Here is a 27,037-nt window from a genome sequence, read left to right as displayed (position 1 = left end):
ACACCTAGTCACCCAGGTGACTCAGCTACCCTACAACCCAGATTAGGTGCCCTGTGACTTCTGGCTTTCCCCAAAACTAAAATTATCTTTGAAAGGGAATAGGTGAATGAAATTCAAGAAAATACGATGGGGCAGCTGATGGTGATTGTGGGAACTGTGTGAGGTCCCAAGGTGCCTACTTTGAAGGGGCCTGAGGCATCACTGACCTATGTACAATGTTTTTTTGTATCTTCTTCAATAAATGTCTCTATTTTTCATATTATATGGCTGGATATCTTCTGGACAGGCATATATACATATATCAAATCATTGCATTGTGTACCTTAAAGTTATACAATGTTAAATGTCAATCATATCACAATAAAGCAGGGGAATGACATCAGATTAGTAAAGAGATTCAACCCTTCTGAAGAATATTTGCAACATGCAACAAAACTTTAAAAAATATGCATATTTTAAATTTTGATATAGTAACTGTGTATCTAGGAAACTATTTTAAGGAAAGAATTAAAGATGCCAGCAAGCCCTGGCCTGTGTGGCTCAGTTGTCCCGTAAAACAAAAGGTCACGAGTTCAATTCCTGGTCAGGGTATATGCCTAGGTTGTGGGTTCGTTCCCATAGGGGTGCATGCAAGAGGTGCAACCATTCTATGTTTCTCTCCCTCACTCTCTCTCCCGCCTGTCCCCTCCCTCTAAAATCAATGGGCATCTCTCCAGGTGAGGATTGAAAAAAAAAAGATGCAAACAAAAGATATTTATTTCAGCTATATTTAAAATACTATAAACTTAAATGTCCAATATTAGAATGATTAAATAAATGACACACCAATATGATGAGTACTATTGCTTTTCAAGAATATTTCATGAAAAGAAATAATTCTAATAATACAATGGTAAGGTAAAAAATACCAAAAAAACAAAAAACAAAATAAAAAAACAAAATAAAAAATATTTAAATGCACAGAAAAAATAGTGGAGTATGTATCAAAGTATTAGTGGTTATGAATATTTTTTATTTTCTTTCCTACCTTTTTTATAATTTCCTAGCTTTTTAAATAATATTTACTCATATTTTGTATTCAGATATCAGTCTTTAAAAATAGAGGGGATTTATATAGTGAAGCATGTGAAAATTTAAGATGAGGAGTATAAACATTTTGCACTACCATCTTTTCTGACTTATATTCCTCTCTCCTTCTCTCATCCTAAAAACATCCTAAGTCTCATTCCTGCTAACTCATGGTATAAAGTTTAGGGAGGTAAACAAGTAATTACCCTGAGCTATAGGCTTCATATACATATTATTACATTGCTCCTTTAGGAAGGAATATCACAGTTTAATAGAGAATGCCTGGAACTCACAATACCCTCAAAACATAGAACAAAATTTAAAAAATTAGGTACCTGTTTCACAATTTAATTAAAAGGATGATCATTGCAGCATCGTTAACATTAGCAAACAAAGAAACCAAAAAAGAGCAAACAGAAATAAACTAAATATCCAACAATATTTGGTGTTATTAGTTATTATACCCTTAAAATCAGAGAAGGAAAACTCTGACTCCAAAAAACCTCCGCTGCCTTGCGGCATACCTCTTCAGGGGAAAGGCTAAGGGAGTAAACCCCGACAGAAAATCCGGAGCCGGAGTCCCTAAGGCGGTTTGACGTTGTAGTCAACACCGGCAACTCCTGCGGCGCACCTGAAGCCAAGCTGTATTGACTCCGTCTTTCCCTTGGACCCTTCAGCTGCAAAGAGAGGAGGGGTCTGCTGCATGGGCAACAGCAGACCCTCCATATCACCCTGCCCAGGCTCTGTAGCTTCAGCGTCATCACAAGATGTCGATTCAACACGGGAGGAGACAGATACCATGTCACTCCCGAGTCGGACTGCACAGCCATTCTCGGCGGTGCAGAGACTCTTAAGAAGCTACACCATCGTCTCTCGAGACGGACGGCTGCCGACGACGACCCTTAAAATAATGTTATAGATGAATGTTTATTGGCATTGAAAGATACAGTTTCATTTTAAGTTATAATGATCCTGTTTTGTTTTAAATATATGAGTGTATGCATATACACATAGGTCTGGAAGTATACGATTTAATGTTTCTCTCCTAGTCACAGGATTAAGGGTGTTTTGAAGTATTTTTCCTTTTGCTCACTTGTATAAGGTAATTCTTTTATAATACATATACATTGCTTATTGAAGATTAAATAAAAGAGGTACCTTCTTAAAGCTGAGCTGCATCCCTTCTCTCATGTTCTCCTATGGTAGGTTTTATCAACTGAACCAGAATTACTATTTCCACAATGCAAATATTTATTCTATAGCCGTAATGAGGACAACAGCCCCAGCTAACTGACTGCAAGTCTGAAGCGCTTGTGCAGGCGGAGGGCTGTCAGAAGCGGGCACCTCTGTCACTAAGAACGCGGCTGCCCCACTGCTACAGCAGTGCTATGCAGACTTGACTCAGTCATAAACTCAGCTGTCAGGTTTGGAGAAGGGAGACAGAAAACAGTAATTCCTGAACACTTACCTTTATGTAAGCATAGGGTTATGCACTATTTTTTATTAGATGAGTTTTGTCTCTAACAATCCTGTTAGCTATTACTATTCTCATTTTATGAACGAGCAAATTAAGGTCTAAAAAGATTAAACAATGAACTCAAAGTCATACAACAAGTAGGAGAGCCAGAATTAGAATCTACACCTTTATCACTAGAAAGCCTGAACTCTTTATAGTACACTGTGACTCCTGCCAAACTCAGCTGATTCATGAAACTGTAATCTTAATTACTGAACAGTAATCTCACCTTGTTGGCAACAGCATTAACACTTGGCCGGGCATCGAATATAAAGATTTTATGAGATTGGGCATTGGAGTCCATGATGGCTTGAAGGTATTTTTCATCTTCTTTGCTTCGCTTCCCACTCACTCCAACCATGGGCTGGCTACATCGAGTGATTGTGGCTTGACTTTCTGGATGAATCCACGATAAAACCTAAATGGATGGAAAATGGTGACATACTTTTTTTATACTTTTCTGTTCATAATGCATCTCAAAAACATCACTCTATAAAACTCTGCTTTCTAATTGGATCCAAAGCCTAGCCATGAAAAAGGTAAATATCATCATGAGGCTACTATCAAATATCATCACCTTTCTTTCAACCAACTCTGGGATGTGGACAACTTGGTCTAATTTCTTTAATCAGATATTGATTTATAGTCACTAACTATTGGTTAAGTGTTGTCTCTAGAAAACCTACATTAAGGGGGGGCTAAGTAAGCCCCACTTTTAAAGTTTTATTACTGTATCAGCAAAACTGTCCAATTATGGAGTCCTTAGAATCTATGAATTTTGTACCTAAAATGTGAGCTGATCTTTCTAGAACACAATAATCTGTCAAGATTTTATAAAGTTTTCTTCTTTCTAGGATTTAAAGGAAAAGAGAATTTACCACCATGACTAAAGAATGTGTAAAGAAATGGTCGATAATACAAAGAACCAACATTGTTTTCAAGTTAAGAATCACACAATTCTGTGCATTTAGCTCTAATACCCATGTCAGACTCTCCAGATGCTTCTTGAATTGAAGTCTTTCCTCCAGTTTTAGTGTAATTAAATAACTCATTCTCTAATATCACCATAGAAGGCCTGCTACTGTAGCTATTTTTATCCTGCATACATTCTCCCATTAGTGAATTTAAACAGCATTTGTAAAGTCTCATCAAAGCTTCATACTCACTGGGATACGGCCCCTTGATCTGAAGGCTGCCACTCTCTTTAATTCCTCATCAGGAATATTTGCTGGCACAACCAAGAGAGCAGGGTATGTATCACAAAGGTCATATCGTTCATTTATCTTTGTTATTCTCCAGCTTTCATTTGGAATTCCCTATACGTGGAAAAAGACATAAGACAAATTACTACCTTACTAAAATATTATTAGACAACAATAGAAGCCGATTCAACCTCTCTCATCTCCACCCTCCAGCTTTTTAGCTGTTGGAACAGTTATGGTCTGCCTGTGGGGACCAACCTATTAGAATGAGACAACCTAAGGTAGTGTGATATGTGTTCTTTTTGATATTCAAATTTATGTTAATAGGTTTATTAAGTCATTAAATACTGATTGTGTGCTGGGTCTGTGCTAAGCATATTCAATGGGAAGGGAAGAAAACAGTGAGACTGCAAATATTTGCTGTCTTAAAAAAGAACAGTCTCATTCTGTTTCATTGGATGATTAATTTTGTTGCCATTCTTCTATTCAAAGAAATTTGAGAGCACAGACACCAAGTGTCCACCACAATGCTATATACATATTTATCACTTACATACCTAAAGTGAATTTTTCACTCCTACTAATGGAATACTGCTAAGCTAAAATGTATTTGAAAATGGAATACTGTGAATGGAATACTGCTAATCTAAAATGCATTAGAAAAGGAAGGAAGTAACAGAAGCAAAACCAAAGACAAAAGGCAAGAGAAATACTTAAAGCATTTTTTAAAAACATGCATTGATTACTAAGCTTTCACTGGGTCCTTCAATATTTACCATATATATATAAACAGGGTACTACTTCACACACATGATTATCTTATTGACCCTTGGTACTCTCCAGAAAATAAAGCCATTACATTAAATAGCTGGAATTTTTTAAAATTTCTTTTTAAAATTTATGACCTCTGACAACTCATATCATCACAGAAAAGGAATCAAATTATAGTAAAACAAAATAGATTTATTGAGCACCCACTATGTGCAGGCACTATGCCAGCAGTCTTTTTACATAAATGCACACATACACACTAAAATAGGCACAGAAAGTGTGCACAGAATGCTATTATCTGCTTAAATATATATACATTCATTCAGAAGCTTTGCAGGCATAAAATTTCTGAATGCATATATAGATAACCAGTAACAATATTTCCTAAAGGGAGAGGAGCTGGGATGGCAGAGGCACAAGGATGGCCTAGAAGGCAACCTACCTTTCAATATACCCTTTTGTACTTTGAATTTTATACAGAGTGCAAGTATTACCACTTTAAACTTTTTCAATTTTTTTAAAAAAAGGAATACTCTGATTATTTTTTAATATTATTTTTTTTGTTTTTCAATTACAGTTGTCCCATTTTCCCCCCATTGCTCTCCCCCACCCAGCCCACCCCGTCTCCCACAATCATATCCCTCCCCGTTGTCCATGTCCATGAGTCATTTATATACGTTCCTTGACTAAACCCTTCCCTTACTTATTCCCCTTCTCTCCCTCCCCCCCGCCCCCCTATTGACTGCTATTCTGCTCTTTGTCCTATTTAGTTCGTTTGTTTGTGTTGTTCTTTAGTTTCCTGTATTAGGTGATATCATACGGTATTTTTCTTTATTTTCCTGGCTTATTTCACTAAGCATAATTCTCTCCAGTTCCATCCATGTTGTCGCAAATGGCACGAGTTCCTTTTTTCTCTCTGCTGCATAGTATTCCATCGTGTAAATGTACCACCGGTTTTTGATCCACTCATCTACAGATGGGCACTCAGGCTGTTTCCAGCACTTAGCTATTGTAAACAGGGCTGCTATGAACATAGAGGAGCACAAGTTCTTTTGAATTAGGGTTTTAGGATTTTTCGGGTATAATCCTAGCAGTGTAATCACTGGTTCAAAAGGCAGTTCCATTTTTAGTTTTTTGAGGTAATTCCATACTGTTTTCCATAGTGGCTGCACCAGTCTGCATTCCCACCAACAATGCAGTAGGGTTCTTGTTTCTCCACATCCTCGCCAGCACTTGTTTGTTGATTTCTTGATGATGGCCATTCTGACTGGTGTGAGGTGGTGTCTCATTGTGGTTTTTATTTGCATCTCTCTGATGGCTAGTGATGTTGAGCATTCTTTCATGTGTCTATGGACTTTCTGTATGTCCTCTTCTTTATCTCTAGTCTTAAGGTTTATATTAAGAGATTATATTCATTTTCCTCCATAATGCACATAAAATATATATTTAAAAAAACAGAGTCTTCTAACTACAAATACCATGTCTTCTCCACTGGACTGTGGCTTAGTTTACTCAGAGACAAGTAAACAAAGTGTCTAACTCTGCAGAAAAAAGCCAACAAATTCACTTAGCAGATCAAAAACCATAAGGCATATCATGTAATGTAGCATTCAATACTCTATTCTGACTGCCACATTTCCTAACATCATAATTATCTTTCTGTATGGGCATAGTTGTTTATTTACTCCTATTTTTTTCTTTTTAATAATAATTTATTTTCTCTGGACAGTTATCTCATCTGCCTTCCAAAGTTCTATGGTGAATGCTACTAGAACAGAGAGCAATTTCTGTCCAGATTCCCAAAGAATATTCCTCATTTTCACAATTCTAAAAATATTTGTTAGATTTGCTTGGTTGTTTTCCCAGCTAATTCTGACACTGGATTTTTGGGTTAGCAAAAATCTTATAATGTCACTTGTAGACTCTTGGTTTTAATTGATCCACTTATTTTGTATTGTTTCATATTTTGCCAGCAGATAGTTTTATAACTAATCAAGAAATTTTTAATTTTACTTGCCACATGTGATTAAAAAAGAAGCTTTCTAATTAAATGCAGTGTTTGAAATCTGAATATAAACTCACAGCTTAATGATTTTCATATCTGAATTCTAGAATAATTTGGACATCAAATCTAATGACTACCAAGAAACAATCAATGTCCCTGCACTTACATTCTCCAAAAAAAAAAAAAAAAAAAAATAATCCACAGTGAAAGTTGAAAATAAAGATTATTTTAGGTAGAGTTTAAGTATTATAGAATAGGGACTCTTTTGGTAAGTAGTATACTAGGAAGAATAGGGAGAATCATACACTCACTATAACAAATATTTCAAGATTGAATTCAGCTATATCTTTTATTGTATAAATTAAGTCATATTAATATGCATTCAAATAGTAAACCAACCCACCTAAGTCATGATATCAGATCTGATTGTTAACATTTATGTAAAAGTGTATCCTCTTCAAATATGTAAAACTTTCCAAGTTTTATATGGATCTACATTATAAACAGAACTATTAAATGTTTTTCAGAATTACAGGATTCCCAAAAGAGAAAATTTGAGTAAATAATTTTTAATGACATAAGAATATTATAATATAAATGTATTTACCATTTTTATTTAAAAATTATTAAACATTTAAAAAATAAACTCATTTTATCTATACAATCTTAGATAGTGAAAATTCATTAAAGATCATTGACAGAGTCTGAAAAGTTAAAGAAACTGAAAGGAACCCAAAAATCAAGATTAGCCTTCATTAAAAAAAAAAAAAAAATGCAACTGTATAATGCTGTTTACTTCTACCCATAAAATTTTTGTTGTGATAAAAAGAATACAATATATTAAAATTAAAAGAAAAAAGTACATACCTGCCTTCTATATTCTAAAACAGGGTCATATACTTTCCATCCATTTTCAGGGAATATTTCTTTGTATTCAAAAGCAAAAAGAGGCTACAAAAAAGTAAACAGAGTTCATACCTAAACAAATATTTAAGCAGGTAATTATTAAAAAATGTATCCTTATCAAATCCATAGGTGTCCTTTTTCTACATTGTTGTTTTAGCTTTTGTTTTTATAATTTTAAAAACTTACTGTTTTTTTTTCCATATTTTTCAAACATAGAAAAGCACAGAGGTCCACCACCAAAATTTATTAAATATTAACATGCCACCACATTTCCTCCAGATATCATTGGTAGACATTTTAGGTTTACTTCTAAATCATGAAAGACATTTCATAAAATGGTTGTCTCCTGATATAATTAGTCAGTTTGACATCACAGATATCAGGAGTTAAGCAGCTCTGCGGTTTATCCTACATTTTCTAAAACATACGGAATAAACTTTTTTAAAATTTTGGGGTATGTAATCTGTATACAAAAAAATTAACTTATGTAGACAGAATGGCAGGAACCTATTTATGAAAAGCATCAAACTAGAGTACTGATTCCAAATTTTACTCCCTACTAGCTATGCCCTTGAGTTACTTACTTCTTCCTGGATTCAACTTTAAAATAGGGATAAATAATATTTATCACCATAAGGCTACTGTGGAAGTTAAATTATATGACATAAATGAGGGAACTAACATTATTAATAATACATTGTAGGAACTCAGTTATCTGCTCTCTTCGAAGTTGCTATACTCAACTGTCAGCTCCCACTAAAAAATGAGATTTCAAACCTTAGTGAAGACCACATACAGCTTTTCATCATGCATATACCCTGGATAGAAAGCCCATGTAATTACAGAATGTCAGTACATAGGAATGGAACTTAGAAATCAGTTAGTCCAGCTTCCTCATCTTATACCTAAAAGAATTAATTTTTTCTTCATACATGAGGGGATTTTGTGTGCTGTTTGGAAATTGGAATTGTTTCAAAAAAATGAATTATGAAGATAAATGGAGGTATACTGAGGAAAAGGTTTCTCACACTCAGTCAGCACATCAGTGTAGGGTGGTCTTGTAAACTGAGAGGATTCATGTGGAACCTGACTGAATATCCATTCATAAGACAGTGAGCAAATAACAGCTTAACAGTTGATCCCTGCAGCAAGCTGAATGGTATCCCCTAAAACTCACGTCCACCCAGAACCTCAGATTATGCTAAAATATTAATTATACATCTGGTTAAACAGCAAAGCAGGATCGTAAATGTAGAGATTCTAGATAGCCTAGGCAAGCTTCTTTAAACTACATCAATAATTGTAATACAGATTTTTCAAAGATAAGAAACATCTTACCAGATTATTAGAAACAGGAAATGCATATTTCATTAGATTCTCAAATATGGATCTTCTCGTTCGCCCCTCAGGTTTATGAGCAAAACGTAAATTTCGAATATCCTAGAAAGATTTAGGATCCATGTCATCTATCATTGTTTACTTTTTATTTAATGAACAAATAAGGCAACCTGCAACTATCTTGTAAAATGTCACGATCTTTGACTGTGGGACATAAAAATAAATCAGACATCTCCTGAAGGCAAGGAAATTACAACACCTTACTGAGAGAAATAAAAAGAAACACAAGGCAGAGTTCAGAAGACAGAAAATCCGCCACTGCTTATGGACTCAAGATATGTCAGAGAAAGTGGGCATTGGAGATTAGATACCGTACCTGAAGCTTGGTATTATGACTGATACAAACTATTATCATATGTCCCTTCCCTGGGAAAGCCAATTTCCTGTCAGTAATTTCTCTATTAAAAAGCTAATTAATTGTTGTTATATTGCTTCATACCTATTAGGCCTGGTGATTCTTTTCCTATTTCAGATCTCTTTCCAGGACTCAATTCCACTGGATCTTCTCTTTGTAAGTCTCCTACTACGAGACTGATAGAACTAAATTGTGCCTAAAGGCCTTCCTCCACTCCATGTCTAAGTTCTTCAACCATCTACTAACAGTTTGGATGGTATCATCCAGGCTCTTCAGTCAGATCTAAAGACCAAGGTTCCCTTCTGTTATTTGTCCCCAATTTTCTATGGTCAGTCTGAATTAGATATTCATGTTCCGGTTTACTGACATCTTAATAGCACTAAGAAAAAATTAGGGATTAAGAATAATTTCAAGGCTTCATTTAAGTGTTTTAATGTAGGCAGACCTCAGATAGCTTTATTATACCCTGTTCTATAAAACCAGAGACATCCCACTACAATGTACCTACAGTACCTGAAAAATAGAACATTTTATTACAAATCTGACCCAAAACTAGAATGCTAGCTCTATCATCCTTTGAAACAAACATGCGCAGAAGCCTAAACTGATACCTTGTTTTTCTTCAAGAAATATCTTTACAACTAGTAAAGATAGTCATAAGCACTCTGTTAACCACAGAACTCTTTCAAACTACCACAGCAGAAGCTCTACAAACATCTGGGCTAACTGTTCAGTTTTGTTTCATGGAAAAAAAAATTTATCCCTAAAATGATCAGGATTGCGTAGTTACCCTCTTTCATTTTCTCTTACAGTCTACACTCCAGTTACTTTCATACTACAAAAAACGTGATCAGGAGACAATATGCTTGACCCATGGTTGACAGTTAGACTCTTAGAGCCATTCTGACTACAATGGAAAAGCTAAAAGAAATAATTACTAAGTAATTAGCTTTAACAATAGATTCACAAAACTTCTAAGACTAGCATAGGAAGCTATCTGGAAAGTTACGCATGTACTGTTGCCTTTACTGCTGGCACTGGCAGATGCGCAGAAGAAAGGAAAATGGTGACCTATAATAGAAATGGGATGTGTGTGGGTGTTAATTAGGCTACAGTAAGCAGAACAGTGGCCTGCATTAGTGGCACATGATATTAAATAACAATGACTGGATGTTAAAATTGTAACAATCTTAAGTTTCATTCAAGTATCAGTGCATTTAAAGAGTGCCTGTCAGATAAGAAAACAGAGAATGTCTGTAATATAAAGCATTCCCCACCATTGTTCCAGAAGCAGAAAAAGCATAAGAACTAGAAGAGGAAAAAGAGATGATGTTGAATATGTCATAACCAGCTCTTCCACTACAATGCACCATGCCTTAAATGCTTGGATCCCTTTGCTTCTAATAGGCAAATTAAAGGTAATAATGTCTATCATGCCTAATTCAGGATTTTATGAGGCTCAACATGAAATAATGAATGTAAAAGTACTTTTTATTGGGTCCAAAAGAATTCAAGTCTGATTCATGATAGATCAGCTTTTTATTACTCCTAAATGTTTTTTTCCTACTAGAATGACATTTCTAGTGAAAATCCATTTGATATTTGAAAACCAGTTTCTAAACATAGGGTCTAATTAATAGAAAGTTTTTAAACCAAATAAAATTGCATGCATATTATAAAATTTACCTTGCACACAGTTTCTAGTCCATAAGAGTTTTCACCTCGACTAGAAGCACCACCAATTTTTTCTACTCTACTTATGACACCAAGAGAAGCATCTAAAACAAATGGAGGATCCTAGAGAAAGGAAAGGAGAAAAAACTGAGCAATGGACACTGTACAATTGTAGCTGAGAAAAATCTTGATTAGTAATGCTTTAATTAAAAATTATCAAAAATAACTAAAACTGTCTGCAAACAACACAGAGATGTACATATATAAATCCAATCCAACAAGTCTTACCCGTTCCATGCTTTTGAAATATAACCTGTAATTCGTGACAGTCAGAGTTCCTCGTACAGCACCAGTGAATGGACATATGTAAGTTACATCTTTGGCTGAAAAGGCAAAGAGTCTATAGGTTACTATGTACTGTGCACTTATAAAAACTGCACTCTGATCTTTTCACAAATAAAATTTAATAGAATTTTGACCGCTATTCTAACTTATGCTCGCAAATCACAGAATGTGTGATTCAAAGCAAACACAGAAGCCGAATCCAAGCTTCCAACCATGCATTAACCTGGGGAAGAAATCCAAAACAGATAGGAAGTACTGAAGAGGCAGACAGATATCCCTTACCCTGAGTCAGAACAGAAGGAGACAAAGATGGCCACTATCCCTGTTGGATAAAACAGATGTGGTTGTTGGAGTCATGGGTGAAGGGGTCGTGGTAAAGGCAGTTAACAACAGTAAATGTCTCATGTCACAGTCACTGGTCATCTTATCATAGTTTCAAGATCACCTCACCAATCTGCTGGTCTTCTGGTCACAGTCTAGTCTGTCAACATATCTCCAAAAATACAATATCTGAACCATGTAATACCAAAAACTTCTGACTTGATTATATTTATGGGGAAATATTGTAGGGAAGAAGTAGATGTGAAATATAATTTCTTAGAAAAATAATAGTATAATAAAAGGATATTATATTCCTGACTATGCAACTGATGCCCAATTTTGTAGAGAAATAATCACAAGCAGTTTTATTAAATGATATATGATAAATCTATCCAGGATTAGGCTATTTTTCTTTTAAGATTTTATTTATTTATTTATCTATCTTATTTTTAAAGAGAGGAAGGGAGGGAGAGAGGGAGAAAAACATCAATGTGTGAGAGAAACATCCATCAGTTGCCTCTTATATGCACCCTGAACAGGGATGGAACCCACAACACAGGCATGTGTCCTGATTGGGAATCAAACTGGCGACCTTTCGACCTTTTATTTTGCGGGATTAGGCTCAACCAACTGAACCACACCAGTCAGGGCAGCATTAACCTTTTTAAAATATACATTAATTAATTCAGCTACCACTACCTCAGAATAATATTTAATATGGTAAAGCTCGTAATGCCCAATACACAAATTTTTAATAGCTTAAAATATTCATAAATCCCTGCAATGTCATTATGGTAGCAAATCAGCAAATAAATATCTTCATTGTTCCAAGGAATTAAGGCACATTAGAAGCAAAAATTCCTAAGAACCTTACAAGAGGCTTCTGGGAAAACTTAGAATGCATTTAATAAGGTATTGCACTTCCTGACTTTGCTTTTTAGTTACCACTTTGAAGAAATAACTGCTTTGTGTGGGATGTGAAATGAGACTGATCTTCTAACAAACATTTCTAACCTTCAAAATAGTTCCCTTGGGAATGTTCAAGTATGAGCAACATTTTTAAAATAATTATTTCCAATGCATGTTTCATCTAGAGGGAAGCTTTTAAAATTAAATAAACCCATCATTATAGGAAGATACACAAACCTGCCTTGCATACATTTCCTTGCCCTTATGAATTTTTACCTCAACTAGGGAAGCTTTATTCCTGTTACTAAAATCATTTCTGTATTCCTTCCAGAGCCAGTTTTCTTACTCACACAAGAAAATCAATTTTATCATCCTATACTCCAATATAGAACATGTCTCCTCTCTGTCCAATGTTTTTGTTACACTTTCCTTTTACCCTGAAATCATAAGATAATACACATGAAAGTGTTTCCAAAGTTAAAAGTATTATACAAGGGTTTATATCTACGATGCTGTTATCATCATTAGGCTGTGCTTTGTTCTGTCTGCTTGACCCTTACCCCTCAGGCTGGGGGCAGCTAAATCCCTCTGAAGAAAGAGCTTATGCTTAGCAGGGTTTGAGTAGAAGGGAGACTGTGACTAGGCACCTTACCAGAGCAAATGACAGTAATAACAGCCAGCACTGACAGCCTCACACTCAGAGTTTATAAAGTACTTTCACCTGAGTACCTCTCTTAATCTTCATAGTAACCCTTAATATAAGACCTGGAATTACCTACAATTTTCAGGTGAGAATACTAGGGTTCAGAGAAGTAAAACAAATTGCCTAATGTTTCAGAACCAGTAATTGCTAAGATTAAGACTTTTTTGTCTAACGTTTAAGTTTTTAATCCATTTTGAATATATTCTTGTGTGTGGTGTAAGAAGGTGGTCTAGTTTCATTTTTCTGCATGTATGTGTCCAATTTTCCCAACATCATTTATAGACTAAACTTACACCCCAAATCATAAAAATCCTAGAATAAACCATAGGCAGCAAAACCTCAGAGATATCTTCTCAGGCAAGGGAAACAAAAGAAAAAATAAATGTAGTTTGACTACATCAAACTAAAAAGTTTTTACACTGCAAAGAAAAACACCAACAAAATTAAAAGACCACTTACAGAATGGGAGAACATATTTGTCTATACATCTGTTAAGGGGTTAATATCCAAAATTTATAAAGAGCTTACAAAACTCAACATAAAAAAAAAACAAAACAATTAAAAAATGGGCAAAGGACCCAAACAGATACTTCTTCAAAGAGGACATACAGATGGCTAATAGACATATGAAAAGATGCTCACTAATCATCAGAGAAATGCAAATTAAAACCACAGTGAGATATCATCTCACACCTGTCAGAATGGCTATCATCAATAAATCAATAAGTGCTGGCGAGGATGTGGAGAAAGGGGTGCCTTTTTGCACTGTTGGTGGGAATGCAGACTGGTGCAGCCACTGTGGAAAGCAGTATGGAGATAATTCAAAAAATTAAAAAGGGATCTGCCTTTTGAACCAGTGATCCCATTTCTGGGAACTGATCCAAAGGAACCCAAAATACTAATTTGAAAGAATGTAAGCACTCCTACATTCATTGCAGCATTATTTACAATCTCCAAGACATGGAAGCAACTGAAGTGCCCATCAGCAGATGAGTGGATAAAGCAATTATGGGACATTTACACAGTGGAATACTACTCAGCTCCAAAAAAAAAAAAAAAAAAAAAAAAAGGAAAAGAAAAAGAAAGAAGGAAGGCAGGAAGGAAAGAAACAAACAAACAAACAAACAAACAAAGAAAAGGAAATTTTAGCCTTTGCAACAGTATGGATGGAACTGGGGAACATTATGCGAAGCGAAACAAGCCAGCCAGAGAAAGACAAATTCCCTATGATATCACTCATATGTGGAATCTAATGAACAAACTGAACTAACAAGGAACAAGGGAACAGACTCATAGATGGAGAGCAGGCTGACAGCTAAGGGGCGGGGGAGGGTAGTGGATGGAAGGATTGAGAAAATAGGAAAAATGATTCATGGACATGGACAATAGTGTGGTGACTGCAGTGGGGTAGGAGAATATAAAAGGACTAAATGGTAATGGAAAAAAATAAAATTAAAAATATTAATTAAAAAAAGACTAAGACTTGCATGCAGTTCCTCTGACTACAAATTCAAATCTCTTTCCACCACATCATGCAAAAAGACCACTAAAGTGGCAACGGTCTGTCTCCTGTGTCAAAGGCTGCAATGTTGCAGGGTGGGGCCACCTCTGCTGCTCCTGTGCCCAGGCCACAACACCTGACGCTGTTACTTCTCTAAAGAGTTCTGTTGAGACTTACGGCCAAGATGGAGGCTTAGACGGACACGCTAGGTCTCCCTCTACAACTAGAGAGGAATACAACTACTTCAAAACAAAGGATAACTAGAAATTCCAGAAAATAAAACTACACGGAAGTCCAACATATGAAGTTATAAACCAGCGGTGCCATTTGGGCAGGTAAGAGTTAAAGAGGGCAGCGCTGTTTGCGGTCGCACCTGGGGCGGCGAAAAATTCCGGCTGCAGTCAAGCCCCTGGCGGTGCGCGACCCTAGCGCTGGGGAAAGCAGCCACCGCATCGCCTTGAACAGTGAGGCCCAGGGGGGCGGGAGGACGGATCCCAGTCTCCTAGCTGAATAACTGTGTGAATCCATTTTGGACCCCTGCCCCCAAAGAAAGAAAGCACCACAGGGCTGCGAAATAGGTCGTGGACAGGCGCCGGTCGCTGAATTGTGACGAGTACACAGGCACTGCCCCCTACAGCCGGCCCAAGAAAACAAAATGCATCTGTCAAAATGAGGCAGACAACTATAGAAATCCCGGTGGCACAGCTCACCAGGCAACAGATAGAGAACCTGACAGATGAACAGATAAGAAACCTGTCAGAGGCTCAGTTCTGGGCCATTGTTATCAGGTGGCTTACAGAATTCACAAAAGAGCAGGAAAAAGATAAGAAAGAAGCGAAAAACATTCATAACGAAAGGAACAAAACCACATACGAGACAGATGGTGAGGAAAAAAAATCCAGAGTTCATTTCAACAAACTGGAATATGGAGAAGGAACAAGCAGTCAACCAATGCAGAGAGAGGAAATGGGAAGCAACAATGAGAGGATCAGAAACCTCTGGGACAGCTATAAAAGGCCCAACATAAGAATCATTGGTTTGCCAGAGAATGAGGAAGATGAACTAGAACTTGAAAAATTGAGTGAAAATATAATAAAGGAGAACTTCCCAGACTTGGGGAAGGGAATAGACTTGCAGGTCCAGGAAGCAAGGAGAGTTCCCAAGAGACTGGACCCAGGGAGAACCACTCCAAGACACATTATAATCAAAATGTCAAAAATTAAAGATAAAGAGAGAATCTTAAAAGCAGCAAGAGAGAAGAAAAGAATTATGTACAAAGGGGTCCCAATTAGACTATCAGCTGACTTCTCAAGGGAGACCCTACAGGCAAGAAGGGACTGGCAAGAAATATTCAAAGTAATGAAAATCCAAAACCTACAACCACGAATACTCTATCCAGCGAAATTGTCATTCAGAATAGAAGGACAGAGAAAGTGTTTCCAGGACAAAATAAAACTGAAAGAGTTCATTAGATCCAAACCACTGTTATATGAGATGTTAAAGGGACTGGTTTAAAAAACAGAAGCTAGGGAGATGAAACAAAGGCAAACTAAACAGGCAACGAGAGTGGAAAAGGAACTGTGGGTACGGGAAGCATATTGGGGGGAGGTCAACAGGGACGGGGAGTGGGGAGAGGGAGGGAGATGATATAGGAACTGGGGACCATGGTAGAAGGGAATGGAATAGATGGAGAGAGGTTGGGAGGAACTGTATGCACAACTAATGGACATAATCTAAAAGGGGGGGACAACTGGAGGGAGGGGGGCCACCGGGTGGAGGGGAGCAGAGGGAAGGGAAATTGGCACAAATGTAATATTTTAATCAATAAAACACATTAAATCTGAAAAAAAATTAAAAAAAAATAAATAAAAATAAAAGTCTATGAATCTGTAAAAAAAAAAAAAAAAAAAAAAAAAAAAAGAGTTCTGTTGATGTTCCTAATACTACTCTAACTCTTTAAAAAACATCTAAATCACAGATTTACATTAGAGCAACTAAAAATCAAACATCTTTTCTACATAAATTAATATATTCAACGTTACTCCAGCCTTGTACTTTAATGTATTAAATTAAAATTTTGCACAATAATCAAGTCTCTATAGATGATTCTGAATCAGAATACTTTATTTAGTATATTATATATTCCTCTAAATGTCAACATTAATACTGCCTAGTTATACCACAAGAGCTCAGATTTACTAATCCTCTCTAATTTTGACTGAGTTCACAAAGGAAGAATTCATAAACGTAATATTTGAGAACACACAGTCTGTGCAGAAAGAGGCACAAAAGCATACTCTAGTACAGAGAAGTAGTACAGAGAAGAGGAAATCCATTCAGTTATGACATCAGAAAAGGTTCAAGGAACACAGGCATGCGAGCTGTGACCCAATGGCCGGTATCCTTTAGATGGGTAGAGACAGTACGACAACACTCGATGCACAGAAAGAACCTAATCCAATATACAGATATGGGAAAGTAAAGTGCCTATTTGGACAAAGGTAAGTATATAGTCTGGTTCTCTGTGATTTCTATTATATCACACTGTCTTCACTCCTCACTTTCCCTCCCTAGTTCCCTTCCTACCATATAATTATAAAACGTTTACCAAAGCTATGTTCTTGGCCCTCTTCTCACTCCATACGCTCTCTGGGTTACTTTCTTCCTCTTGGTTTTCAACTATTATCCATTTTCTGATGATTTCAATATATGGGCTACCAACCCTGATTTGCCTCCCAAGCTCGTAAGGTATCTCTCCTAGGTACCTCCACTTCAAGTTTCTCATAGGTACCTGAAATTAAATTTACATAAATATGATACCAAGGGCTCATGAATATTGAGAGGAAAAGATAAATTCAAGAAATTCTTGGAGATTGACTCCTCTGGATCTGATAACTGGATGACAGAGTTCAGAAAAAAAGCAGTCTTAGTATGATTTGCAGATTTCTGCCTTGAATTAATAAACAATTGTTTTTAATGTTAACTGAGGGAGAGAATAAAAGAAAAGGAGTAAATTTAGGGATAATTTAGGAGATGTTAGTTATAAGGGCTATATGTAAGATATTCAAGAGCATATGTCTAAGATGCAGGCATTTGTTTATATGCATGAGGATAAAGGCTGATACTAGAAAATAACAAATTTTGCAGTCTTCAGTAAATATGTGGTAAATAAAGCTACTGATTTAGATATGGTCAACTAAAAGGAGTTGTACAGGAAGGAAAAGCGAAATGGGTCAGGGATGAAGTCCCAAAGGGAGTCATGCTATTTAAGGAAGAGGAGCCAACAAAAGAGACTGAGTGGTAAATTCAAAGTCTTTTATAAGGTCATCTGTCACAGTGGAAACAATGTGCTTTAGGTTCAGAGGAGGAAAAAAAATTGTCCCAATATTAGGTATAACTTCACTACTTAGGTAATCACCCTATGCTTTAGTTTCCTCATCTACTAACTGAGATTAATACCTTCTCAGAAGATTACTGTGAGGATGATTAAATGAGACACTAAGCACACATAATGATAATTATTGTTATCATATAATATCCAATGCTGATAATATATAATTCCTAACTCAGTAAGCAGTTCAGCAGAATAAGAGCTTAGGGTATACATGAGGCCAAGTAGGAAAAAAAGAGACTGGTGAGGTATCCAATGTGAAAGAACTAAATGTACACAAGAACAACCCATTTGGGGGCAGTTTCCCCCTCTGGTTTGTTTAGTTTTACACAAGGAAATAACACCTGGCCAGGGAAAAATAAGCATTTACTAAGTCCTTTTAAAATTTTGATTGATAGTAAAATGAAAGGTGGTTTTACTCTAAGAAACCATTTTCTTTATTCTCCTATTATATTGCTTTATATTCTCCTTTTATTGTATATTATATTACAAAAGCTGTGGGTATTTAAAAGTAAAAGCATGAAGACAAAAAAAAAATAGCTTAAGTGTTTGTTTCTCATTTCCAGATCATATAATAAGCTAATGCTTAGTTCTACAAGCTATACAAAGAAAGGTACCCATATGTCAGTGGTTTGCTTTGCAATGGAGATGAAATATTTTCATCCAAAAGCTGACTTGAGTTGATTCAGAATAGGAAAAAATAGAGAAAAAATAATGTGTTTTAAGAAAAATTACTTGTACAAAGTAACAATTCAATGTTTTTCTTTTTTATCAAAGTAACCCAGTATCTTACTGTGATAATTCAAATAATGAAATTTTCTTTCACAGAATTCAGCAACAATTAAAAAGAAGCCACCTACTTTCAGTGAAAGTAAAGCAAACCAGAAGCAGCAGAATATTCAATTTGTATGTTTCCCTGCAGTCCAAATACAAACAAAACCAACAGGTCTAAAGGTAGGCTAAGAATGCACTAAAGGTTGGGAAGGATGTCAGGGAAGAGCACTGCCAGACAGGAGGCGTCTCAGACAGCCTGCTCTCTGTATATCAAGAGTCCTGAATAGTCTGTGCAGTCAGAAAGGAGAAGGAAATTCAACAAAAAATACCATTACAGACCCATGTCTTTAATATTTTCTCCTGGAAGCAAAGGTGGTTCTTCCATTTCTGCCAATTTGTTAGACTCCCTCAGGACCTGGATTGGAAAATGAGGGAGGGACAAGAAAATAAACATGTTTTTACTCAAAGGTTAATTTTTCACTCAAAGTTCAACTAGTATGCTTGCTCTTATGTAAAGTTATATTACAACATTATATCAAATTATAAAAACTACGATATTGGAATGTATAACAATGTGAAGTTGCTATTTATCTACAAAGTGTTTACCAAGTGCCTACTTTGTATAAAGTACTATATATAAACACTTCACACATTTTCTCACTGAATCCTGTAACAGCCCTATAAGGGTAGGTGTTATTAACCTTAATCCTAGAAGAGGACAAAAATGCTAAATCTGTTCAAGGTCACATAGCTAAACATGTCAGAATCTATATTTGAATTACAGTTTCTAGTGGACTACAAAGACCATTTCTTCTCATTTAGCCATGCCTAAAAGTCTTAGTGTATTTAAACTCAAATAAAATCAAGCTCTTACGTAGATTTAACTTTTACAGAAGTTGGAATTATGTTGGTAAAGAGTCTTGTTGAAAAAGAGATATTTAAATTAATTAAAATCATGATCAACAACGTTACTGAGTAAGAGACCTTATGAAAGATCCTATACTGGATTGCAAGAATGTAAAGATATAGAAACACAGTTTTCTAGTGGATTTACAGCTCAGAGAAGACATACACACACACAAAGTGGTCATATGTTAAATACAGCCACTAGCTACCACAAGCCTTCCCACTCCATCCCTTTCACTCTCAAATAATACACTTCATTGTCAACAATTCTTTACCACCCATTAAGTAATTCCTCAACATTCTGGAATCTGGCTTTGTCACCTAACCCAACTCCTTCCAGGAGGGAACCTACTTTTCCCCAATAAACTCCTCATTATTTTAGACAATGGACATTTCAGTCTTTATTTTTATGTTAGCTACTTTTGACACTATCTGCACACTAGCTTGGCTAAACATCTCCTCTGGCTATTCTTCTTCAATGACCTTTATGTTCCCTTTCCTTAACCTTCCCTGTTGCTCAGAGGTTTGTCCATTTTTCATTTAGTCACTTCCTAATGCTCTCATATTTTATTACTTCACCTAACTTCAATCTATATTGACAGTAGAGGTTTTTTCTTGGACTCTAGTTTCATGCCTCCACCTGACTAATGTTCCTCCCCCTCTAAATATCCCACAGATACCTTGGACTCAACAAATTTCAAACTGACCTGTGTTCCATACTTAGCAGGCAACACTGCCATCCATTTAGTTGTCTAAACCAATTCTGAGGGAGGGCTGAGCAATGGTCTCTGTGAGCAAACACAAGCCTTCTACTTCAACCTTGATTTGTTCATCAGACTGAGAAGCAATACCACTAAAATAAGTGATTCTCAAACACTTTTAATCCTCACATGAGGATATGTTTATTTATCTTAGAGAGAAAGGAAGGGAAGGAGGGAGGGACAGGGGAGAGAGGGAAGGAGTAGGAAGAGAGAAACACTGATGTGAAAGAGAAACACCAGTCCGCTGCCTCCCATACCTGCCCCAAGGATGGATCGAACCCATAACCTAGGTATGTGCCCTGACCAGGGATTGAACCTGCAGCCTTTTGGTGTATGGAATGATGCTCCAAACAACTGAGCCACAGGTCAGGGCATCAAACATTTTTTAAAAGCTTTTGACTTTTACTTCCTTCAATCCAAAAGTAGACTTAAGAGTTCTTGATAGAAGGTTAAAAAGGAATAAAACAAAAGGTATTGAATAATAACTGCCTTAAAGGACACCTTCTGCAGGCCCTCAAACTGGGTTAGATATCTCCTATGCAGAAGCTCCAATCTGGCACTTGTCACTCACTCTAAGTGCCTGTCTTCCCTACCAGACTCTTAGAGAAGAGGTACCCCATCTTATCCACTTTTGAATACTCAATAGAAATGTAACATGAGCCACATATGTAATTTTTAATCATCTAGAAGCCACATTAAAAAAACTAAAAACAGGCAAAATTGATTTTAATATATTTTATTTAATCCAGTAAGTCAAAAATATTGTCATCTCAACATGTTACAAATATTTTAGAAGTATTGAGTCATTTTATATTATTTTATTTATACCAAGCCTTCAAAATCCAGAGTATATTTTACACTTACAGCGCATCCCAATCTAGACTAGCCACATTTCAAGTGCTCAATAGCCACAGGCGTAATGGTACCTGTATTGAACAGCACTAATCTAATGAATCTAATTCTTCCTGGTAATCAAATTATTCCTTAATTTAAGGTGTTTAGGGAGAACTAGACAAAAGGGTTAGACATCACTGACACAGCTCAATGTTCACCTAAGGCCAATAAACTAACTACAAAGAAAAAATTAATTCTTTTTAATGAATTGGCAATTTAAACAAATTCATACATCTGAAAGTTTAGTAATTTGTTTCATAAACTAACCTTACTGCAATGCCGAAAGAACTAAAATACATACATACATATGTATTTTTTTTATTCCACATTCTAAATCTCAAAAAAGGTCATATTTTTTATTGACATCTAGTTGCCAGTTCCTGATATATTTTTTTAAAAAGGAAAGAAGAAAGACACAGGGAAAGGAGGAAGATAGGAAGAGAGGAAGAAGAATGGCCCTGTGAGGATGCATAAAACAGGATAAAAATGCAATATGCAAATATGTAGACTACCTGGGTTCATATCCTGTGCTACATGCTAGCTAGGTATTCTTAGACGAGGTGTTCAACTTCTTTATGCCTCATTTTCCCTATCTATAAAATGACAGTAATTACAGTACTCCACAAAAGGGTTTTAGAAAAATTAATTAATATAGTTAAAGCATTTATATCAGTTGACATAATATATACTTAATAAGTATTTTCTACTAATAATAATTAAAATTCAGACTAACAACTGAGTACCAGAATCTACTAAGAATTTCTACTAATTATGAAAACAGCAGAATTTGATTTAAAAAGATACAGATAATTACAACCACAGTATACTAAAAAAAAAAAAAAAAAAATCAAGCGGTGCTATACATGTGAAAATCATATAAAGGAAGATGTTTCATCTTTTGCTCATTGTCTACCATGTGCTTTGGAAATACAAAGATTGTATCACTTACAAAGCTGGGCAGTAGTTTCTATATTGCACAGGTTTACCTTCTTTTAGCTGCTACAGTGTTGTTCCCCTTGACTTCCTCTCTCTGAATTTCTACATTCAGAGGGAAACTGCAAACCCAAGAATATATGCGTATTGTATATAAGAGTGGAAAAAAAGGTAGTTCTGGAAGAGGCACATGGGAACATAAGAAGTGTAATCTTCATAATTAAAGCTTTATAAAGTAAGAAAAGAGACGGAGGAACCAATGCAAGTAGTACATATTGAGAACTATAGCTTCTCCTATACATTCTCTAACTAGAATGTCAGAGAGGGAGGGTAATGAAGAGAACCAAGTCAAGAACCCATTTTTTGTCCAGAAAAGCTGTACCACATGACAGACTTGACAATAGGTGTAGCCCTAGCTGGTGTGGCCTGCAAACTAAAAGGTCACTTGTTTGATTCCTAGTCAGGGCACACGCCTGGGTTGCGAGCCAGGTCCCCAGTTGGGGGTGTGCGAGAATGTATTTCTTACACATTGATGTTTCTCTCCCTCTTTTTCTCCCTCCCTTCCCCTCTCTCTAAAAGTAAATAAAGTTTTTAAAAAGATTTTTTAAATAAAAAAATATAAAAATAGATGTATACTAGAGGTTATATATAAACAACTCATTTTATAGCTCAAGATATAAAAGGAACTCAAACAAGTGAACAGAGGCAATCCGGCCCCTATGTATGATGGCAAACACTGATTCTGAACACATCTATCTTGCATCAAACATAAGAGAAAAATTATAAGGCCTAGAAAAAAGGTTGTTTGACAAGGAAAAGAAACATCAGCCTGAAGAACAAAAGAGCAGTCTTCTGAAAATAATTCCCTTTAGGCATTATGAGACATTATGAGACACATTTATAAACTAGCTGGCATACCCAAAAGCACACCAGCCATATTCGCTAAGGAACAGGAACAAAAGGCATAGGGAAAGATGAACTGAGGCTTAGAGAAATCGGTAAGAAAAGGAATAACTGCAAACATTTTAAATGTAATAGGAGAAATAAAATCTGTGTTAGAATTAAGAACTAAATTGATTATCCAGAAAGTAGCATTTATGTTGAGGACAACCATAAGAAATGCTTTAAGAAACTGTTATAAGAGGACAGAGGTAAAAATTGTGAGGGAGATCATAAAGAACCAATTAAAGAATTCTATTTCCTAAAGGAAAAAGTCAAGAGAGAATAGAAACAAAAATCCAATATATAATTGAAGAACATGCTTTTGAAATAAATAATGATTTTCTAAGTTTGTTGGTAAAAAAGTTTACCATGTTCCACATTTTAAAAAATGAACAGAGATATATATCTAGGTGCATCTTAGCAATTTTTTTTGAAATTTAAGAATTAAAAGACAAACTCTGAGAACATCGGTAGAGAGAGAGAGAAGTAACGTACAAAAGCAAGACCAGGCTGGCTTCAGGTTTATCTGTAAAACTATATTTCAGAAAACAACAACAAAATGTTATCAGATCTTTGTAAGAAAATGCTGTGACCTCTCTAACATGTTTGATGGCAACAAGAAGTCGCTCTCAGATATGCCAGGTCACCAAAAATATAATCCACATGTTTTGTTTAGAAAAAGAATTTCCTGAGGGTAGTTAAGCTGAAAAAGAGAAAGAGAAATTAAGACTTCTACACAAGAAATCTGTGGTGCACAGCAAAGGCTTAAGTTATATCTTCATGACTGTACAACCAAAAAAAAAAAAAAAAAAAGGAAAAGAAAATTTAATGCCAACATACTAACTTCTGTGAGTCTTAGTTTCATCATTTATATCAAGATAATATTAACATCCGGCTTACAGGTTTGTGAGTATGAAATGAGATAACTGCAGAGTAAAGGGATTTGCAAGGTGCTATTACAATGTAAGAAATACTTATTAAGCACTCAATAACAAGCACCAACAGAAGTTTTCACTGCCTCTTCTCACAATGGTCTATTCACATAGTGGTTTGTTCTTCTAAAATACATAGGGATTAATGACACCTTACAAATGTCTGAACTGCATTAATCTCATAGCAATAAATATAGTATCTTCATAATGTCCTAAATAAAATATTAGATATACTATACAAAATAAAATACACAGGGATTAATATTTGAGACAGCATGTCATAAAGAGAATCATAAACCTCTCTAACTCCTGAACTTCTGACTTCTAGATTTTTCTAAAGAATAGAGCACACCCTCTTCTAAAGAAAGCAAAATGAGGAATGACATCAGTATCGTGGCAGCCTAAAATGACCCTCATTTTGGTTGCCCTTTAACTTTTAAAATTTGGCCTCTATGCATGAGCAAAAGGGCCTCCGTCAAAGCTATGAAATCCAGCACCATATGCCAAGGGACCCAGGAGGAGTCTCACCCACTAGTGCATCAGGTAATAAATACGCAGACAGACCTGGGTAAGGGCTGTGGAACCAGCAGGAGCCTGTGAACTGACTCCAACCCCTCTTGGCCCAGCACCTGGAAAACACTGACTTGGGTATACACTTCAGATGAGAAAGCCTTAATAGAAATCCAGATTTCTACAGAAGTTTCAGTACTCCATTGGAGCAAAAAATATATATACAAGTTTGGATGCAGCAGAGTGGATAAGATGAACTTTGCGAGCATCACCTTTGCCCACGAGGCAGCACAGCTTAGAGAAAGAGAAAGTTGGGGATCCCTCCTATGGGGGAAAAGGGAGAGTAATGAGTGAGCACCAAACTTGCCCAGCTGTGGGCTGCTGCTAAAGAAACCCATCTCTCACCCATAGCACCCAGCATATTAAAGCAAGAGCTCCATTACTTGGGGTAGGAAGGAGTTCAGGAAAGAGACAGATAAGAATATCAGAAGGTATTACAGGAATGACGTTCTCTGCATTCTAGATTCCAGCAGAAAGCCCAATCATAAGATGCTGGAAAAATCTCACTCCAGGATCCTTTCACCTGACCCATGGGAACCCCCAAATCCCCAGGTGCCAACCCCCGCCCGCCCCCCACTCTGCAGCCAGCCCCTTGTTTGTTTCAGAGAGCAATAGCAAGAGCAAGGTAGACAGGGAATGTGTGCAGAAAAGCCAGGGTCTGTGGCCAAGGGAGAAATAAACGTGAGTTGTACTACCGCCTTTGGGACACTGAAAGAGAGGTTCCTAACAGCTGGCCTGGTTCACTGTAAGATCAACAGAAGACACACAGCTTTAGAATCCTGCCGTAAGAAGAAGCAAGAAAGGGGGAACAGGTATATTCATACAAGGTCAGAGAAAGCCCCAGAATATAAGCCAAACCAACAAAAAGAATCTCTCACATAAAGACAGCTAGTAAAGGTTGGTGGAGGTAACTGCTACTTCAAATGCCAAAACATCAATACAAAACTCCAAGTAACATAAAGGAGGGAACATGACATCGCCAAAAGATCACTATAATCCCCAATAACTGAACCCAAAGACAGAGATCTCTGATTTACCCAATAAAGAATTAAAAACAGCTGTTTTGAAGGAACTCAATGAGCTAAAACAATAAAGACAATTCAATGAAATCAAGAAATAATAAACAAAATGAGAAATAAACAGATCAATATCATTTAAAAACAAAAACAAATTCTGGAGCTAAATAAGTCAGGTAATGAAATAAAAAATGCAAGGTAGAGTACCAATAGCAGAATAGAACAGGCAGAAGACAGCATCAGTGAGTTAGAGGATAGAACTTTTGAAGTAACCCAGCACAGGTTAACAAAGAAAACAGAATAAAAAAGAATGAAGCAAACCAATGTCACTTATAAGACACCATCAAAAGAACCAATATCAGAATCACTGGAGTTCCAGAAGAAGAAGAAAAGGGAAAGGAGGCATAAAGCTTATTAGGAATTCCAGACCCGGAGGAGAGAGGTAGACATTCAAGTGCATGAAGCTCATAGGTCACTTCATTATTTCAATTCAAAACAACCCTCTTTAAGGGTCCATAGACATATGAAAGGATGCTCAACATCACTAGCATGAGAGAGATGCAAATAAAAAACAGAATGAGATACCACCTCACACCAGTCAGAATGGCCATCATCAACAAATCAACAAACAACAAGTGCTGGCGAGGATGTGGAGAAACGGGAACCCTGCTGCACTGTTGGTGGGAATGCAGACTGGTGCAGCCACTATGGAAAACAGTTTGGAATTTCCTCATAAAAACTAAAAATGGAACTGCCTTTTGAACCAACAATTCCATTGCTAGGACTATATCCGAAGAATCCTGAAACACCAATTCAGAAGAACCTATGCACCCCTATGTTCATAGCAGCACTATTTACAATAGCCAAGTGCTGGGAACAACCTAAGTGCCCATCTGTAGATGAGTGGATCAAAAAGAAGGAACTTCTACGATTTGCAAGAACATGGATGGAACTAGAGAGAATTATGCTTAGCGAAATAAGCCAGGCAACGAAAGAAAAATACCTTATGCTGTCACCTATTACAGGAGACTAATGAACAACACAAACAAATGAGCAAAACAGAACCAGAGGTATGTAAACAAGGAACAGACTAACAATGACAAGGGGGGAGGGGGGAGGCAGAGAAGGGGGTAAGAAGGGGAAGGGTCTAGTCAAAGAACATGTATAAATGACCCATGGACATGGACAACTGGGTGGGGACTGACTGTGGGAGAAGGGGTGGGCAGGGTGCAGGGAAGCAACAG

General features: G+C 36.4%; 1 protein-coding gene across 3 annotated transcripts in view; it reads right to left on the bottom strand.

Moving 5' to 3' along the window:
* MTMR2 (myotubularin related protein 2) overlaps positions 1–27,037 on the bottom strand; it is a 120,539-nt gene that overhangs the window by 21,676 nt on the left and 71,826 nt on the right. For all 3 annotated transcript variants that reach the window (XM_090265828.1, XM_090265829.1, XM_090265830.1), the window contains 7 exons: positions 19,179–19,254; positions 11,184–11,278; positions 10,908–11,018; positions 8,807–8,908; positions 7,430–7,513; positions 3,751–3,900; positions 2,814–3,002 (listed from right to left, as the gene is read on the bottom strand). In XM_090265828.1, coding sequence (XP_090121954.1) covers positions 2,814–3,002; positions 3,751–3,900; positions 7,430–7,513; positions 8,807–8,908; positions 10,908–11,018; positions 11,184–11,278; positions 19,179–19,254 — 807 coding nt within the window. The remainder of the gene's footprint in view (positions 1–2,813; positions 3,003–3,750; positions 3,901–7,429; positions 7,514–8,806; positions 8,909–10,907; positions 11,019–11,183; positions 11,279–19,178; positions 19,255–27,037) is intronic.

The sequence above is a fragment of the Furipterus horrens genome, unplaced genomic scaffold (genome assembly GCF_987537825.1).
Source record: "Furipterus horrens unplaced genomic scaffold, mFurHor1.1.pri manual_scaffold_2, whole genome shotgun sequence".
In the NCBI taxonomy this organism is placed as follows: Eukaryota; Metazoa; Chordata; class Mammalia; order Chiroptera; family Furipteridae; genus Furipterus; species Furipterus horrens.
Note: the sequence above shows the minus strand (reverse complement) of the source record. Positions and strands in the feature narration are given on the sequence as shown.